Source organism: Calliphora vicina, chromosome 1, assembly GCF_958450345.1.
Source record: "Calliphora vicina chromosome 1, idCalVici1.1, whole genome shotgun sequence".
Classification (NCBI taxonomy): domain Eukaryota; kingdom Metazoa; phylum Arthropoda; class Insecta; order Diptera; family Calliphoridae; genus Calliphora; species Calliphora vicina.
Window position 1 is genome coordinate 136,510,293 of NC_088780.1, and position 19,097 is coordinate 136,529,389.

Below are 19,097 nucleotides of genomic sequence, written 5' to 3' on the forward strand. Positions count from 1 at the left end.
AATTAAAAAAAATAAATTTTATATGACATATAAAATGTGATGTCTCTTATTAATAATAACATTAAAACTTTTTTTGTGCTTACAATTTTATGGATTTTATTAATTTTATTCCTTCTCCTGTAAATTAACAAAAAATCGAGTTACGCCATTTTTATATTAAGCCATCGATATATATCCTACCAGTCATGGTGTAGGGTATACAAATAATTACCGATTTTAATTATTTTGAAAATACTGTTTCAAGTAATATTGGTTTGACTCAGAGCTTAGAACTAATTAATTCATGTCAAGCATAAATAAAAAAAATCGTAATTCGGAAACAAAAATTTTAGCAATTCATTTCATATAAACTTTCCCAACCTAATAAATTCTTTAGCTTCAGTCAAAGGATTTTATTTGAATGGAATTCATTCATTGTTGAATTAATTCATAATATAATTAATTCCACATTTAAATGTTTTAACTTTTTTTATTAATTTAAATCTAATAATTCAGTTTTGTTTTAAACATTTACAATTGGTCTGTTCAATAACAAAAAACTATTACGAATTATTACAAATTTTCACACAAAAATTTTAAATTTTTATTGAAAAACTTTTTGTAATAGAGTTGAATTGAAAAAATTTTTATAATTTAATACATTTTTAAAACTATGGATTTGAATTAAAGAAAACTTGAATAATTCAACAAAGAATGTATTCTCAGAGGAATGAATTCAATGCATTTGGCTATGGAATGGTTAAAAGATTAAGTTTAATTTTGAAAATTCAATTAAAATTTAAAAGTCTTTCGAACATTTGGTTTGACTATAATAAAAAAAAAATAAATTTTAAAAATTTACAATTAACTTACCTTTAAAATTATTTAAAGAAAAATCGTGTAAATATATATTTTTGTTTTATTTTTTACTAAGTCAAGTGATTAAAAATATGTAGTAATAAAATGAAAATATTTTACTATATAAAATGGCGTTATATGAAAGAAATAGTTTAGTTAATAACTACAATAGAATTGTAGAATTGCACAGATTTTGGAAAAATACATAAAATAATTTTGAATATAAAACCATACAAATCATGTATGAACAATAATGATATAGACATAACAATAAAGATTAAAAAATAGGAAGATAAAATAAAAAACTTTCTAAAGGAATTAAAAAATATGTAGTAGCAAAAACATACCAGATACAATTGCTATATAATAAGTAATACAAAAGGGAAATGTAACTCTGTAGGAGTTGATAACTAAAGGCACAACTTAACTTTCGCCCAGGCCACGGTTCTTTAAGTCGATTATATTTAAATCTTTAATTTTGGTTTGTTTGATATTATTCATAATTTTAGAAAGTTTCTTTTATGGCCATAATAAAATATAAATACAACGTTTATGTAAATTAAATATTGAAAATGCAATAAAACTTATTTAACTTTGTGTTGAACTTTTAAGAACTATGTATGTTAGATTATTTATTTTTGGAATAGCATATCAAAAAAATCACTTTTCCTTTCTATTCTACTGTTACAGATTTGGCAAGATTACGCGGACAATCAACATCGCATCCTCTTAAGACTGCAATGTGATATGACAACAATTGCATAGGTATGACTGTCAAAATACCTTGAAGACAATCAACGGTTCGTGGTATTTCTAAACTGCGTGAAGAAAACGATTTAGTCTCTTCATCACCTTCCTCGCAGATGATAATAGGGCGGCCTTTGCGAGAGGTCACCTGTTGCAAGGCATTCATACACTTCACATAAACCGGATCACGTAAGACAATCATCAATACTGGCATCTCATCGTCCACCAAAGCCAAGGGACCATGTTTTAGTTCACCAGCCAATATACCTTCACTATGCATATACGTAAGTTCTTTAACTTTTAAGGCACCTTCCAGACAGGTGGCAAAATTGTAGCCACGTCCCATTATTAGAAGAGATTTATGCTGGTACAAGTCTTTGGCCAATTCTTGAATCTTAGAGTCAAGCTTCAGAACATCTCGAGTTTGTTCAGCTAAATTTGAGAGACCTGTTATTATTTCTTGTCTTCTTTGTTGTAGTGACAGGCGATCTTCCGACATTACCAATCCAAACATCACTAGGGATATGAATTGTGAGGTATACGCCTTAGTGGAAGCTACACCAATTTCTGGACCTGCATTAATATGAACGCCACAATGAGATTCCCGACATATACTACTACCAACTGTATTAGTTATGCCTACAATTAAGGCACCACGCTGCTTACAATACCTCAAAGCCATTAGAGTATCTGCTGTTTCGCCGGACTGAGAAATAAAGAAACATACATCATCGCGAAATATGGGTGTGTGACGATCCAAGAAATCAGATGCCAATTCCACCATTACGGGAAGTTCGGTCAATTCTTCTAAAAGCTGTCTAGTAGCCACTGCACTATGATATGAGGTGCCACAACCAATCAGCATCAAACGTCTACATCTTTTAATTTCCGGTATATACTCCTTAATTCCACCCAAGACTATTGTGTGATTGTCGAAACGTACTCTACCCCTCATGGTATTCACCACTGACTCGGGTTGTTCATAAATTTCTTTCAACATAAAGTAGTCATAGTTGCCCTTCATTATCTGCTGTATTTCCGTCTTTAGGGTGGTAATTTCACGAGCATGTGGATCATCTAAACAACGTTTTAAACGATGTATACTTAATGCGCCATCCTTAACGGCAGCCACATCATCATCTTCCAAGTAAATAACACGATTTGTATGCTCAATTATGGCTGAGGCATCAGAGGCAAAGAAATATTCCACTTCTGTATCTTCTAAAGGCATAAATTCCGAATGACTCTCCGTGCGTGACACTAAAGGCAATACAGGTTGCAGTCCACCATGACCCATGGGACGATGGTCTTTGGCATACAGTATGGGAATGTGATCGGTGGCCAAACGGGTTTTGGTTTTTATGCCCACCAACAAAGGGGAGCCACGACGAGAAGCAACACATTCACCAGGAAAGTGTCGTGACTTAAAGGCTATAGCAAAGGCACCCTCCAGCTGTTGTATGGTCTGTTCTACCAGTTCACGGAACGTGTACGAAGGATGTTGTTGCCACAAATGATGAACCAATTTGGCTATGACTTCAGTATCGGTTTCAGACTCAAATATGTAACCCCTCTTCTCCAGCAAAGTTTTTACATCCTTGTAATTAGTTATAATGCCATTGTGGACCACCACAAAACTATTGTCCATATCAGAACGTTGAGGATGTGAATTGACTTCGGAAGGCACACCATGGGTGGCCCATCTGGTGTGCGCAATACCAACATGCGTATTCAAGGGCGCTGAATAATCTTCGGCGGCACACAGTTCATTGATTGCATCTTCTAAAACCTTTACTTTGCCACTTCTCTTGACCATCATAATGTCATTGTGATCACCAATGGCATCTATGGCCACACCAGTCGAATCGTAACCTCTGTACTCCAAACGCTTTAAACCATTGACCAACAAATCTAACACTTCATGACGTGTTTTTGGTGTCAAGTAATTAAGATAAGCAAATATACCACACATTTTTCAAATAATTATTCAAGTGTTTTCTGTATATTATAACAATATTTATTTACTTTTCTTGTAGCTCTCTCTCCGAAAATTATAAATTTTAAAAATACACGTACACGTAACGCAATTTATTAATGCACTTGATTATTTTTTGATAAAAAGTATTCAGTTTTTGTTTCTACACCACCACCCTTTTTTGGTACAACACCCTTGCTAAACTAGCGTTCTATTGTTGTTTTTGTAGTTCTATAAACAATTGAGAGTGAGATGGCACTTGCTGCTAATGTAAACAATTTGGTTGGTTAATTCTCCGCCAAGAAGTTTTTAATCTATAGATATTTTAATATATACGATCGCTGACCCACTTTTTAGATAAATTAACGATTCTTTCATTTAAATTGCAAATTACTTTTAGTGTAAACAATTGCAGAAAAAACACGTCTGCCAATCAAGAACAAAATTTGTGCAGAGATACCATATGTTGAAGATTATAATACACAATGTTGCCGTATTATTGTAAGTGAGTAAATACACCGATAGAAAAGCTAGATTTTGGCAACGTTGTATCAAATGGTGGCAACACTGTGAGCCGATGCCACTGCGCTGCCCACTTCGTGAACCGCTGATATGAGCAAAAACATTTATAATATGTTACAGTTTATTAATATTGTGAACCAAATATTCCATTTTGAATTTATATGACAGTACTTCAGAAAATTTTGATATACAGAAAAAGTGATTTTAGCGAAGCCGGTGTTCGATACACCCCAGAGTTAAAAGTCCCTTCACCCGGCCAAAGACCGACAATACAGAAAATGTGAATATTAACAGAAAAAAAATTATGAAAATATAAACTGTTACGGAGAACTTGATTTGTTCCGTTTTTCGTAATGAGAAATCTTTTATCCTATGATATTTCAGAATATATTTATTTTTTAATAGGATTTGATTTTAGACCTATGAATTCTTGAGGAAACTTTCTTAGAATTTCCCGTAGAATGCACAAATATTTTTGTTTATTTGTACATATAAAGCTCGGCCACGCTTAACTAGTTTTAAAATAAAATTTTATATTTTTTATTATTTTTTAGAATAATGAAATAAAGAATAACAACAACAAATAACCTTTTCTTTCCTTTAAGTAACTCTATAAGCCACAAAATTAAAATATTTAAAAAAAAATTAAATGTACGCATCTCATTAAAAGAATACAAGAAAAAATAATAATTTATTTTAAATTGTTAAAATGTCTGACTAATAAATTATTCATTAACTTTGCATAATCAAATGTATTCAATTAGTCATGAATAATAAAATATTTGATTAATCGAATAATTGATTAAACTGGATGTTTGTTTTATCGCACATCCCTACTTAAAACTATAATTATTATTTTAATAAACATAACGACACTTGACAATTTAAACATAAAGGTACAAAGTTATAGACCTAACGATAACAATTCATATTATTTTACTAAAATATATTATAAAAGTTTACAAGACTTTTATATATCAAAATGAGATTTAAAACCAAAAATGATGCAAATTGATATTTGAAAAAGTAAAAAAGTAAACAAATGTATTTACGGAGATTTATATATTTTTCAATTTAATTTAAACGAGAATATCGTTAAAGGATAAAAAAATCATGGGAACGTTTTGTATTACTCAGTTCAAACGAAATGTTAAATTTATAGGTTTATAAAACAAAATCAACATATAAAACTTATTTTATAAACTTTTGAAATTCTTATCTTAATAATATACACTTATATATTATTTAAATTATTATTATAGTAATAATCTAAAATACTTTTGAATTAAAATATCGCTCGCATTTTACAATACATTTTAAAAATGATCGTTTTTTCGAAGTTTTTAACTTCCGTTTAATTGTCTTTTTTGTCTTTTATTTCTTTGGCTTTCTCAAGTGAACTTCGAAAACAATTCAGAGTTGCATTTACCAATTATTTGTAAACTACCAAATATGGTCACTATTTTAACTAAAACAAAACAAATAATACAAGCTACTAAAAACAATAAATAAAAGCTAAATTTGTTTCAATTCTCTTGCAATTATTGATGTTTTTATAAAAGAAAAGCACCAAGACATTTTGGATATTTCTCTATATTATGTAGGAATACAAGTTGTAACTAGAAAAAGAAACAAAAGAAACACGCGGTTGCCATATTCCCCTCTCACGTTTTTCCCGGTCATTAAAGTGTTCAGAAATGTCATCGTTCTTTTCGAAGTTTCTACCAACGGCAAAAACCACATGTCTTCTCGGTCGCACGAGATTTTCTAAAAATTTACACTGAAATATGGTGAAAAGTGTTGTGAAAGTGTGCAAAAGTGACATCTAAATATCGCAGTGATAATTTTCAATAAAAGATCAGTGCAAAATCGTGACACAAAGTGCATAAAATCACTTCAAAGATTTTTCTGACAAACGCAAAACGAAAAAAAATATAATTTTTTTCCTTTTCTTCCACAATTCGTTTTTATCGTCAAGTTTCTTTTTGACATTCTTCGACTTGTCAAATTACGTATTGGTTGCTACATATTTTCATTCGTTCGCACATAAAATTACCCCTCCACGGATTCGTGTAACGTTAAAACACAGCGTTGTTGTTGTTTTTATTTCAAATTCGAACTAAACGGAGAATCTGTGCAAAAGGTGAAATAAAAGAAACGAAAACAAAAACAAGAATATATAATATATTTTTTAAAAGCAACAGCGTAATAAAAAAGTGATTGAGGAAGTTTTTTTGTAAGAAAGCAAAAATAAGAAAGCAAAAAAAAATTGTACTAACCGTGAATTAATAACATAAAAAAAGAAACTTGTTTTTTGAATTTTCTTTTACCAAAATTTAATTTCTATTATTCCCCTCTTTTCCTTTGGATTTATTGTTGGTGAGTATTGTTGTATCATTTTTAGTTACAGTTGTGTTGTTGTTTTTCAAAAGTGTTGTTTCGTGAAAATCTTAACATAAAAATGGAACATGCTGATAGAATATGATCGTAATGTGAGCATTATTGTGAAATAAATACATATTCGCATAAGAAAATTATTAAGTTTTTTATATTAATTCAAGTTGGAATTTAAAATTTTCGAAATTTCTCCTGATTTTGTATGGCTTATCAGCTGTTATCCATTGTTGCTTTATCCAAATTTATGCACTTGGTTGCATATTTGGGTACAGTGTTTTAACAGGAAAAGGAAATAAAATTTGTGTGAAAACAGAAAAGATTGATTGGTTTAATATCCTGTAGATTTATTTATACAAATTATAGTTGGTGTTAAGTTAGAAATATGAATAAATATTATCCATAACTTTTATAGAACTTTAGACGAATTCATCGCATCTGTGCTCAAAATCGTTGAATATTCTCGCAGCCACGGAATTGACTTTTGATTATTGGGAACAAATCAAGATCCACCCAACAGTTTATATTTTTATAATTTCTGTGTAGCCGACTCTGGGGTGTATCGATCACCGGCTTCGCTAAAATTACTTTTTCTGTGTATCAAAATTTGCCGCAGTACAATATTAATAAATAGTTACATATTATATATCATATTAAAGATATTTTGAAGCACTATTCAAAATACATGAGAAATTTACTATTATATATATTGACTTTAAATTTATAATTATGAGAGCTATACACACCAAACAAATTATTAAAATGCAAGCTGTTTCGATGATCTTGATTTATGCCAAATAGCTTAATAAAATTTATTGAATCATTAAATTTTTCTTTCATCAAATCTATTCAAAACAGCTTTTGATTTTTTTTTTCATTCACTTTGTAAATGATTAAAAACAACACAAATTTAATGAAAAATAATGTTTATCAATTAGCGTTAGATTTGAATTAATAAACATTTAATTGTTCAAAAATTAATATTGTATAAATACTATTGTATAAATAAAATCAACGTTTTAAATAAACGTATTTTATAAAAGCCTGTCAGGACATACCTACTTAGACTATAAATGATTTTAATACTACATTCCGACATTTTACATTTTGCTCAATGTTTTCAGATCTACAAATTTTACTAGCAACTAATTTTTTCAACCTTTATGTTTTAAAACATAATGTACGTACTACGATTTCTATGACTTCAAACATTTCGGTTGTTGTCGAAAATCTGTTAAGAACTCTCGACCAAATCAAGACAAATTGAGTCGCAGATTTCTTTGACTGTTGTTATTATTTAAATTTTCATTTAATGTTTACTTAAAAAATGAATTTAATTTGGACAACATTATCACTCTCATGATAAACTTTTTTTGTTATTATAACATAGATAAAATATATATTTTTTTAGATTTAGTTTTAATGACATATTCACTGAAATTTATTGTTGGGGTATAATTTAGTTCCTATCCGCATTTTACTGGTTGCTTAGGCCAGATCATCTGTAAACCTTTGCCAAAGTCTTTAGGAAAGCTAAATATAATATGCAAATAAAACTATAGATCAATTGAGAACTACGAATTGTCAAGTCTTATTTATTTTTGTAATTTTTCTTATTTCTTCGCTCATATACATATGAATACAATATTCTAGACATACAATTTAGGTTTAAGTAAATGCAGTATTTATATTAGTCGGCGTTATAATCAAAATCCTACAAAATTCCATAGTATAGGTCTCACGGCAGCTACGAACTACTTTATTTCAATTCAAGTAAATACTATTTAAATACATTATTTAATGAAACGTTACACTGTGATGGTCAATTTGTCCAAAAAGCCGTTATGAAAATGCAACCCTGACAATGATTTCGATTTCCCCAATTTTTCGAAAACAGCTGAGCAAATGTTTTATTATGTTTTTATTGTGTGTGTTTCTTTCTTACCATTTTCTTATAAGTCAGTATGGGGTATGAAAGAGAATAGACAAAAGTTGAATTCTAACCTCACATCTTCTTCTTCACATCACATCATACGTACAACAACTCGAATAAAAGGAATTCAAAAGAAAAACTAAAAAGCAAAGCAAAAGCCTCAAATTCAATCACACACACATTATTACGACAAAGTTCTTAAAAAATCATAACGAATTTTTTTGTTGTATAAAAAATCAATGAAAATTATAGTGAAATATTGTAATTTGTTGCAGTTTAATAAAAAAACTGAAAATAATTGTGATACACGTTTGAAAGTTTAAAATGTCAACTTGAAAAAAATAAGTAGTTCTGCTAATAATTAAAACCACAAAAGACTAGAAAAAATAAAGCACAGAGGAAAAGGAAAGGTAGCAAAGAAAATTTGAACCAACCTACAATCGACCGACCACTACAAAAAAATAAATCAAATAAATGATGAAATCTAGTCAAATAAAATACTCTTAGTTAAAAGAATACAGGAAAAACTAAGAAGTAGAATTCCGCAGAAAAATAAAAACAAACATGTTAAGATTGAAATAGACAATAAGATTGGAAGACACCTCCCTTCTCAGGTAGTGCATAATTTTAACGAAACTACGGTCTTTTGGAGCACTTAGCACTAGTGTTCTTGTAGCTGTTCAGTATGTACTATTGATATATGTATAATTGAGGAAACTAATTTATATTTTTTATTTCTGTATTTTTCAGTTTGGATTTTTATAATCTTTTGGAGTTTTGTTACATTTAAAAGTACTGCAGAGCACATTGTACAGTCCGTGTCAGTGAGTCAAACAATTTGTGATTGTTTTCAGTGGGCAAGGAAGCACCAAAGAGTTTCCAACACGTCTACTTTCTCAATTCTGGAGTAAATAACGCTCGAGACGTTATTGTACTCTGGAAGACAGGACCAGAAACTACCAATCTCAGTTATGGCATCCAAGGAAGAAACTTCCACAGCAGTAGCTGCTGCTGTGGCCCCTACTGCAGCTGCTACGTCTCCTGCTGCTGCTGCTGGTGGTTCAACCACCAACTCCTATGCAAATGTTTTGCAAAATCTTGAAAGCAAGAAAGGAGTTCCAGCAGCAACAGCTACTACTGTCGCTGCTGTAGAAACTAAAACCGCTACTACGGCCAATCCTAGCAAGTCGGAAAATAACGACAATAATAAGGATAATCAGTCTGGTGTTAAAACTTTGAAATCGTGGAGCGATGAAGTAGCCGCAGCAGCTGATGAAGTCGTACCAGCAGCCAATGTGGCTGGTGAAAAGCGTGCGGCAGCCAATGCCGACACAACTGCTGAGAATTCCTCCGAAGTCGACGATAATGGCGATTTTGTACCAGTGGTTTCCCATCATCGCCGCGATCGTAAAAAGGCACGTAAAGACAAACCTCGCGATGGCAAAAATGGAGCTGGCGGTGCCGGTGGTAATGTTCATCCTACGGCTAATCAATCTTCTGGTAATCAAAAGTCTGGCAATGTTCAACGTCGTGGCAATGGTGGTAATGGTAATGGAGGTAATGCTGGTGCTGTCGCTGGAACATCTACTGATAAAGACGGTGAACGTAAATTTCCATCACGCCAACGACAACAACGTGGTGGTAGTCCTCGTAAATCAGCTGCTGGCGGCAATAAATCACAACCCAAAGATCGCAAAGATACTTCACCCAGTGCTAGTGCTGAAAATGCTAGCAGCGGTAATGAAGCGAAAACAGGTGATGGTGAAACTCAAGCTCAAACTTCTGGCACTGCCACTACAGTTGCTGCTAATCCCACACAACCCAAAAAATTTGTTGCTGCTCCACCACCAAAGGTGAATGCTTGGAAGGTAAGTGAAAATTGATTTTTTTAATTAATATTTTATTTATATGTACATATTTGTAATGTTTAATCCTAATATTCTTAATGTATTTCTTAAGAAATTAACAAAAAATCAAAACGTAATTTTAAAATAAATTAGAATTTTTTATTTCATAATTATCCAATTCTATTTACAACATTTTTATGAATTAATACTGTCTTCGGATGAATAGGATAAAGACACTTCGAATTTGTACTTTTAAAATTATTGATTAACATGGATTATTTAAAATGTATAAAATTATACGAATTATGAATGAAGACATATAACATTCGTGGTTCATTACATCAATATTTCAATTAAGTTTATATTATACGCCCCTTATTTCTACCTATCGATCGGTTTGGTTTATTACGCAAGTTACAGATACGTTTAAAATATCAAGCATCAGTAGTTTCATTTATTTTGATATTTTTGTACATAACTTGTAATATATAATGCAAGTTCATACACTTTGTAAAAACTCAGTGCTAAACTGAATCATAATATGCAGTTGATTTAAATAAAAATGTGAAATGTAATTTTTTAATTTGATATTTAATATTCTAAAATTATTTAAAATGTTGGTTGCAATTTTAAAATAAAATATGGGAATTAAATAATTATTTCTTAAATTGATATTAAATTCCCCTTTATGTTAAAATTACAATTTTCAAAGCTTCACAAATTATTCATAAACATTAGATAATTGATTACAAATTATATTAAAAATCTCATGACCAGTTCTGAAAACAACAAATATTCTTAGATATGTATCGATTTTGGAAAACCATTTCCAATTTTAGAAAAGTTTTGTTAAAAACTTTAAATAAATCTCATAATCAGTGTTTTAGTTAGATTTTGTAGTGAATTAGTTTTTGCGAACAACAACTTTAAATAAATTATACATTTCTAATTAGAATATGAAGTTTATTATATATGTTTGAAGTTTTAATCCATATTTTAGCGAGTAAACCGTTAACGGTATCTTAAATGTTGTTTGCCTCCAACTGAGGCTTGTTTATAAGCCATTATTAGTAATTACTACTTCTTCTACGACTCGTCTATTACAAGGCAAAACGAAATTTATGTCTCACTATAATTTAATTTTTTTATTTTTTATTCAACAACCTTGCCTATTGGCCATAACCGGTTATAAATTTCTGCTTAAAAATAGTTTACATAAATAAAATTATTATAAATAAAATTTAACAAAGTCAATTAAATTGAGTTAAATTCCATTAAATGATTTTCTAATTGATTTAATTAGCAACTTGATAAGAAAAACTAGGGACCACTAGAGCCAGGAAAACAAATATTCGGAATAGTATGTGTAACAGAAATAATCAACCAAGTCAAAGAGAAAGCAATGTACTCAGTACAACCCAGAAACTATATAGGATCAAATATATGTATATATAAGTATTAGTCATTTAGAGTCTATTAGTTGATACTACCTTCAGAGATGCATATAAACAATAGAGGGATCAACCTATATGACAAAGGGGTGAATATCTAATAACCAGGGAAACCGGAAATATGCTCTAAAAAAGCGTTTTAAGCGCTTTAAATATGCAGTAAAAACTTTAAAAAGGGTATATAAGATTCGGCACAGCCGAATACTTCAAAATAAAAAATTTAAATATTTTTAGCCAACAAAAATTTTTATTCAGTTTTTTAATTTTTTGGGAAAAAAAATTTTCGAGTTGTTTTTTTTAAATTTTAATTTTTTATAAATATTTGAAAAAAAATTTTTTGTTTTTTAAATTTTTTTTTTTTGGTGAAAAGCCATCTATCTATTTTTCAATTTTGAATTATAAACAAAGGAAGTAAAAAGCTCTAACACAACAGCGAAAAATAAGTAAGACAAAATTTGTTTTTGTTAAAGTCAAAATATGCTATTAAACAGTAAAATATGCTCTAAAAACGCAAAAATATGACATAAATATGCTCTTAAAACAAATATATGCAAAAATATTCATTTAAGGGTAAAATATGCAAAAATATGCACTAACAAATCGATGCCAAAATTCTTAAATAGTTCTGAAACGTGTAAATATCTTATCCATGTGCTCATTAGACTCACCAGAAAAAAACATGCATTTGCATATTTTGGTTTCCCTGCTAATAACCAATTCCAATACTCGAATCACTAATATCATAAGTGATTCCAACAATAATCAAAACATGTACGATAAGATTAAGAGAGAATGATAAATTCACGGGAAAGATATTTATCACAGTCACCAAATCAATGTCTACACACTATCCGCAAATTAAGCTCCAAACGAATATATCATTTTGGCGTCTCAACCAAATACACTAGTACAACATGCAACAATATATCACTCAAAACACTACGACAGCTTACTAAACAACACTCCAAGAATTCAGCTTTACAGTAGGATGCTCGAACGGTTAAGAAGAACTTTATTTTTTTTTTAAATAATCTTTTATGTATCATTTCATGAAATTATTCACTTTGTGTACACATTCCTTAATAAGGGTACTAATTTAAAAGCTTAAGTATCATATTTGTGCAAATTAGAGCGACGTGTTTCAGCTTTTTAAATTTTGTACAATTTTAAACAGTCAAAGACAAAATGTAGGGTTTTTTTTTGCTGGAGTTGCGTTATTTATAGAGCACCTATTAACAAATTCTGAGCCTTTTGATTTTTCACCTCCAGCTCAGCAACATTAAAAAATGGATCCGAAACATATTGAAAATTTAATAATACATACGTTTTGTCATCAATAGTTCAGCGGACAATTTATTTTGTATAGATTGATTTCAATTGTAAATACTTTGTAGTAGTCCTGCATTAGGTTTTGGTCAGAATATTCGGGTGTTTAAATGTCTCTACAAATATCAAGAGGAACTTTAATTTTTTCCTAACCATGATTGCCTGAAACCGCTTAATTGGAATCAGTTTGATGGTAAACTTTTGTTTATTTGGCAGTTTTTTATTGCACCCGAAAATTCTTAAAAGACTAATAAATAAATAAATAAAAAAAAGTCTGTAATAAACTTTTTCAAATCAGAATGTATATAAACCAATTGTAACTAATATTGTTGTCATTATGATATGAATTTGTTACCAGTCCAATTATTAATAAAAATACCCCGGGTTTTTTTTTTTTCCTATTTTTCCTATTCAAATTCAATGTTAAAAATAAGAAAAGGAAAAAAACTCCCGGAGAATTTTTATTCATAATTGGGCTGTACAAAATTTTATGTTAAGTAACAATTTCTTAAGAATTTGAAATTTCACCCGACATCACAAGAATACTTGTATCCCTTAAATATTTCTTCAAACACTATCTAGCGCAAATGAAGATGGTGTAAATATCCGCCTGAGATATTAAAGGGTATTTTCCAAGAAAATTGGTTCACAAATTCTCGCTCCGTTTTCAACATTCACCTGTTTGGATTCGTCCGTGAAGCAAATGTGATCAGTAACTTCGTGATGTATTGCAGATTATTAAAATTACAGAATCTTGAAAACAAATTTGTGCAACATTATACATCGCACCATACCTCGACAGATTAAAAAGGATTTTAAATATTTTATAGGTGTAGCACTCTCCCTACTTCGATCACCGTTACTAACTAAAAATCAAAAACAATGTAATGGCAGCCTTGACATTTATTTCTAAACTTCAATAATAATAAGCCTTATTTTTTCTCCCTGATTCAATCTTTCACTTCTTTTTTGAGGCAATTTGTTCTGGTTGTTTGTTAAAGACTGATGAAGATCGCGAAACATTTGCGCAAAAGAAACGAGGGTGTGTTTTACTTGTTTTATTTATAATTTTATAAAAAAAATTGATGATATAAACACCAGTATAAGGAAATAAAAGGAAAAGTGTAAAGAACATGCAAAATAAAGAACAAAATAAAAAATAGACACCTGTATGTCTAGTAGCAGCAATAATTAATTAACAGGCTAAACATTGCATAATTTCTTTTTCATGTATTGGGTATAAATATTGAAAACAGCCAGCTTTCAACAAAATCAGCAAACAATTTATATTACAGAAATGATTTAAAAGTGATGCTATTTAAACAAATATATTTAAATATAAACTATATTTACAATAACCTTCAAATAGTTTGGCAAATACATATATACATAATATTTATAAGGAAATGCTTTTAAAATTTACAATATAAATATCGAATTTTTGGCCTGTTTAATAATTTTTTTCTACTACTCTTTTATAAACACAACAACACGTGGTTTTTTAAATAAACAAAACAATACCAACTTTTTTTTTCTTATTTTTTTTGTTTAATTGTTTTTTTCTTCTTTTTTTGCATAAAACAAGAAATAATAAAACTCTAAAAACAAAACAACTTGTTTTGTTTTTTGTGTGCTTCAAAATATCACTTTTTTATATTTATTTTTATAGGTTTTTTTCGTTTCTTCTTTCTGCTTTTGATTTGTTTACCAAATTTATGCTGCTTTGATTTTTCGTTAAAACGCAATAGAATAAAGTTTTATGAAGAGGGAAAGGTATATGTAGGTTGGTGTGAGTGCGTGTGGCAAGGCGAATTCATACAAGGTGGTGTCAGTTCTACAAAAACAACGATTGGTCTTAACAAATGTCAAAAAACCAAAATGAAAAATTAAACAAATAAGTATTTAAACTTAATATAGTGTAGATAATTGAATAGTGAGGGCTTTACTTATTTATGTAAACAATAAATATTATGTTAATACGATTGGAATATGTAGATATTTAAATATAAAAACAAGCTTTGACAACTGTTAGAACCAAAAAGCGAAAAAAAAAATTATCAGCTGTTTGACTGACTCCACCTTGTATAAATTCGCCTTGGCGTGTGGTTTAAATATCAAAATACAGTGGGACTTACCTAGCGTTTACACATGCAAGTAACAGTTCGAAAAACACAATACATACATACTTTTGCACTAACACAATCACACATGCAGCCACTTGCAGCTCACTGCCTACTGAATTTAGGTGGACAGTGATTTTCGACACTTTCATACAAGTGATGACAAATAGAGTTGCCAATAAATAGCTTTTAAAAAATTTATCAGAAGGTGGTGAAATAATAATTATATTTTTAACTTATTTTATGTATTTTTGTAAAAGAAAATAGTACAAATGACCACTAATGCTTATCGTTTTCGTAAAAATAGCAATTTCATTAGTTTTAATAAATAAAATTGTTACTAATATCTATAAAAATTGTTAACCTAACATTTTCCCCAGAAATTTTTATATTTGAATATCATGGTAACACTTTATTGTTATGAATAAAAATAATAAAATTTGGTTTCAAGCCGCAAATGGACTTAAAAATAACAAATGCTGATATATAAAAGGTTTATTTATCGAATTAGCTGTAATATTCTTATATTTGTGGCATTTTGAAGACATCATTCTCCTTCGCTAACATTTACAAAATGAACTTTTACTTGCATGTGTAAACGCTCAAGCAACTTGTAGACATTTCGATGTATTTTCGACATTTTCGATAATAATACGTATTATCAACTTTCATCAATCTACTTGCATGTGTAAACGCAGCGTTAAACTATGTGAAAGTAAAACAAATAAAAATGCAATATTTAGATGTGACGGATTGACACAGCGATGCTGTATTTGCTAATTTTTAACCGTATACATTTATTTGAATTTAATGTCAGGTACTTTTATTTGCTTGGTATTTTACACCGTAGATAATTTTTGCTGAAATTACGGGCATTATTCGCTTGGTCGAAATATATTGTTACACCTTACAATAATCTTTTTTTTTATTTTAAAGATATGAGCTTAGAATAAATCTACTGTCATCTATGGGTATGAGTTTTAGGAAAAGGCTGAGTTTCGGTCGTTGAAGTTTAATTTTTTTTTTCAACAAATTTTAATTTTATTCTAACTTGATTTATTTTTGTGAAATAGCTTTCCAAAATAGTCCAAAATAGGGAGTCTTGAAACAAATTTTATACGTCATATCAAAGAATCAAGGGTGTACATTTCAATTTCAATTCGAATGAATTTAATCTAACTTTTAATTTTTATTTACGTTTTGTTTAACAAATACTTTTGGCTTATTTAAATTGTTTATTAAAAAATATATTGTTAAAATAATATTCATGTAATATAATGTTAAAATAATATTATGGAAATAGATGTAATACGTTTTTGGCCTTGAAGGCTTTTTGTATTACAAACAAATAAATGAAAATGAAATGAAAATACATATGTAAGTAAATTCGAATCTATATTATGAGTTATGCTAATTTTTGTGATAACATTTTTTTTGGGTTTTTCGTTATTTTTTCATACAAATGCTTGCGAGTTCATCTTTTTTTATAACCTTTCCAGCAATTAAGCAAGTAGTCAATATTTCCCTTATAGACATTAATTGTCACTAATTTCGGATCACTTGGCCATTTTTAATTTATATATTTTGGGTCATTTGACACGTATGTTCTCTTTGTAGTGCAGAGAGAAGTTAATTGGTTACATTATACATCCCATGTAATCTAGCGTGAATTCAATTTTCACTTTAATATATCTAAATAACCTATAGTGTAGTCACTTTAAATGTTTTTTGTACCTCATTTGTCTGTGAGTAATTCATACAAACTGGTTTTATACAAATTTTGTTGATATTATTTTCATACAGTTTATTTTTTTTCACCAAAATTTTTTTTCATCCAAATTTTTTTTCCACCAAAATATTTTTTTTGACCAGAAATAATTTTTAACTTTGGTGAAGGGAATATACACTTGTGTTTTTAACAATGCTGACAGTATTTTATTTTTTTTGGAGATCAAATTGACTTTAAACTACAAAAGTAACTCAGCATCCGATTTTCATAAATCTTTTTATGTTTAAAAGATAAAACTTGTATCTTTTAAACCATTTAAAATCGATTTCAAACCAACATATATATTTATTATATTTTGAAGTTGTAACTTTATCACTAAAAAATACTAACAAAGTGATCACAACTATTAGTATTCCAAACTCTTTGGACTCCAATTAAACAGAATTGGTACATGAGAACCTCTACATATTTTTTTCGTGCACTTTTGTATCACTGTGTAATTAATATTTAGAAATACCGAAATGACTAATTTGTTTAAATTTAATGACTAAAATTAATGAAACATATAAACGTTGTTTAGTATTTTGATCTTTTTGATACTTCAATAGGCTGATACATAATTCTAAATGTTATTATCAGTGACATATTATTATTATTTTAATATTTATCATTTATTTCTTTTTGATTGACGTCAGAATCTTTCGAAAATATAAATTTAATAGATAACAGTACTTGGTAAAGATTAATCATTCGAATATCAGCTTAGAATTTGAGTAACAATGTCTTATATATTTCTTGAACCTTCTATGAGTTCAAGAAATTATTTAATTCAGTCAATATGCGTTCTTTAAATTGATGTTATCGACTATTTCTTATTCGTATAATTCGTAGTACGAAATTTAACAAGACACTAAATTTTTCAACTTAATAATTTCCATACTACAAATAATCAACATTCTGACCAAAAAAAAGTTAGGAGAAGAAGTACAGATCTCATCACCAGTGGTATAAACTCATCTTAATGAAAAATCAATGAATATTACAATTGTTAGTCATTGGAGAATGTTGTTAATTTTTTATATTATTTTTAAATACGGAAAAAACTCCTATTATTAATTTTGTACCAGTATGCTGGTGTAGTGTGCTTAATTGCACAATCACTTGATGGCACATCATTGATGGTGTTGTGTATGAGCCCTATTACTTACATAAAAACCTCAAAGTTTACATTAAAGCTCATTTTTATTTTTGTTCAAATAGTGATATCAGCTTTTTTCACTGTTAGAATTGAAAAAACTTCAACTTGTAAAAAGTGCTATCTAACATATATGCGCGAATATCAGGAATTAATAAAAACTTAACATATGTTGGATTTAGGCATCGTTTTTAAATAACATTGTAAAATAAACTTTAGTTATTAATCTTATAGTTAACGACAAAAAACAGTTTTTTCGCTCTCCTGTAAAATGTTGATTTTCCTTATAGCACTATTTGAATATAAACCCTCGATATATTGTAGAAGAACGAAGTCAATATTCCTCACAAATAAGCGAAATAAACAGTTTTTTTGCTCTCATAAAAACTTGTGTTTTCTAAGATAGAGAGGTTTGAATATTGAAGAAGTTTATTTCAAAACTTTAATTGAATAATAAATTTCTCCACATCAATAAACTTAATATGTTTTGGCATGTCTAAATCTATAGTTAATTTATGGGCGTATTTTAAAGTACATAAGTACTTTGTATGTCTCTTCCTAATTTCCATAATTTGACAGTGTAGTACATGCAGATACGTCAATACGTAAAATATACATATAAATGCTATTTTTCTTGTTTGTTTTATTTAGCTGAACTTTTAGTTTTGTCAGTATTTTTGTTAATAAAACAAAAATATATACCAAAATAAAGACAGACAGACGTACATACGAACATATTTTTTTTTATTTTATTTATTTTTTGGTGGTATTGCATACCCATATACACCTCTAGCATAATAGTGATAATACTAAAAGCGTCTACATAACATTCAAATTTAAAAAAGAAAAAAAATTTTAAATATTTAAAAGAAAATAAAGCGGAGGAAAAATAAAAAAATACTTTGAAAGCTAAATAAAAAATTACACAAGAATTTTGTTATAAAAAAATATATTTATTACAAATTATCTAATGATAAACAACAAAATCGCTGATAAAGTGTTTGATTTCCAAAAAAAAAAA

At 28.8% G+C, this 19,097-nt stretch overlaps 2 protein-coding genes across 2 annotated transcripts in view; one reads left to right on the forward strand and one right to left on the reverse strand.

Annotated features, from left to right (window-relative positions):
* Nucleotides 1-884: 884 nt before the first annotated feature.
* LOC135963936 (glutamine--fructose-6-phosphate aminotransferase [isomerizing] 2-like) lies at nt 885-3,643 on the reverse strand. The gene has a single exon (XM_065515947.1). It carries the CDS (start codon nt 3,554-3,556, stop codon nt 1,511-1,513), a length of 2,046 nt encoding a protein of 681 aa, XP_065372019.1. The 5' UTR covers nt 3,557-3,643; the 3' UTR covers nt 885-1,510.
* Nucleotides 3,644-9,158: 5,515 nt separating this feature from the next.
* The window catches only part of larp (La related protein), a 60,147-nt gene continuing 50,208 nt past the window's right edge, over nt 9,159-19,097 (forward strand). Inside the window, exon 1 of the mRNA XM_065515950.1 lies at nt 9,159-10,276. Within this exon, the coding sequence (XP_065372022.1) occupies nt 9,380-10,276 (897 nt within the window). The 5' untranslated portion in view covers nt 9,159-9,379. The remainder of the gene's footprint in view (nt 10,277-19,097) is intronic.

Bases quoted from the DNA above. Each gene is read 5' to 3' on its own strand.
- LOC135963936 (XM_065515947.1), bottom strand. From the start codon at position 3,556: ATGTGTGGTATATTTGCTTATCTTAATTACTTGACACCAAAAACACGT.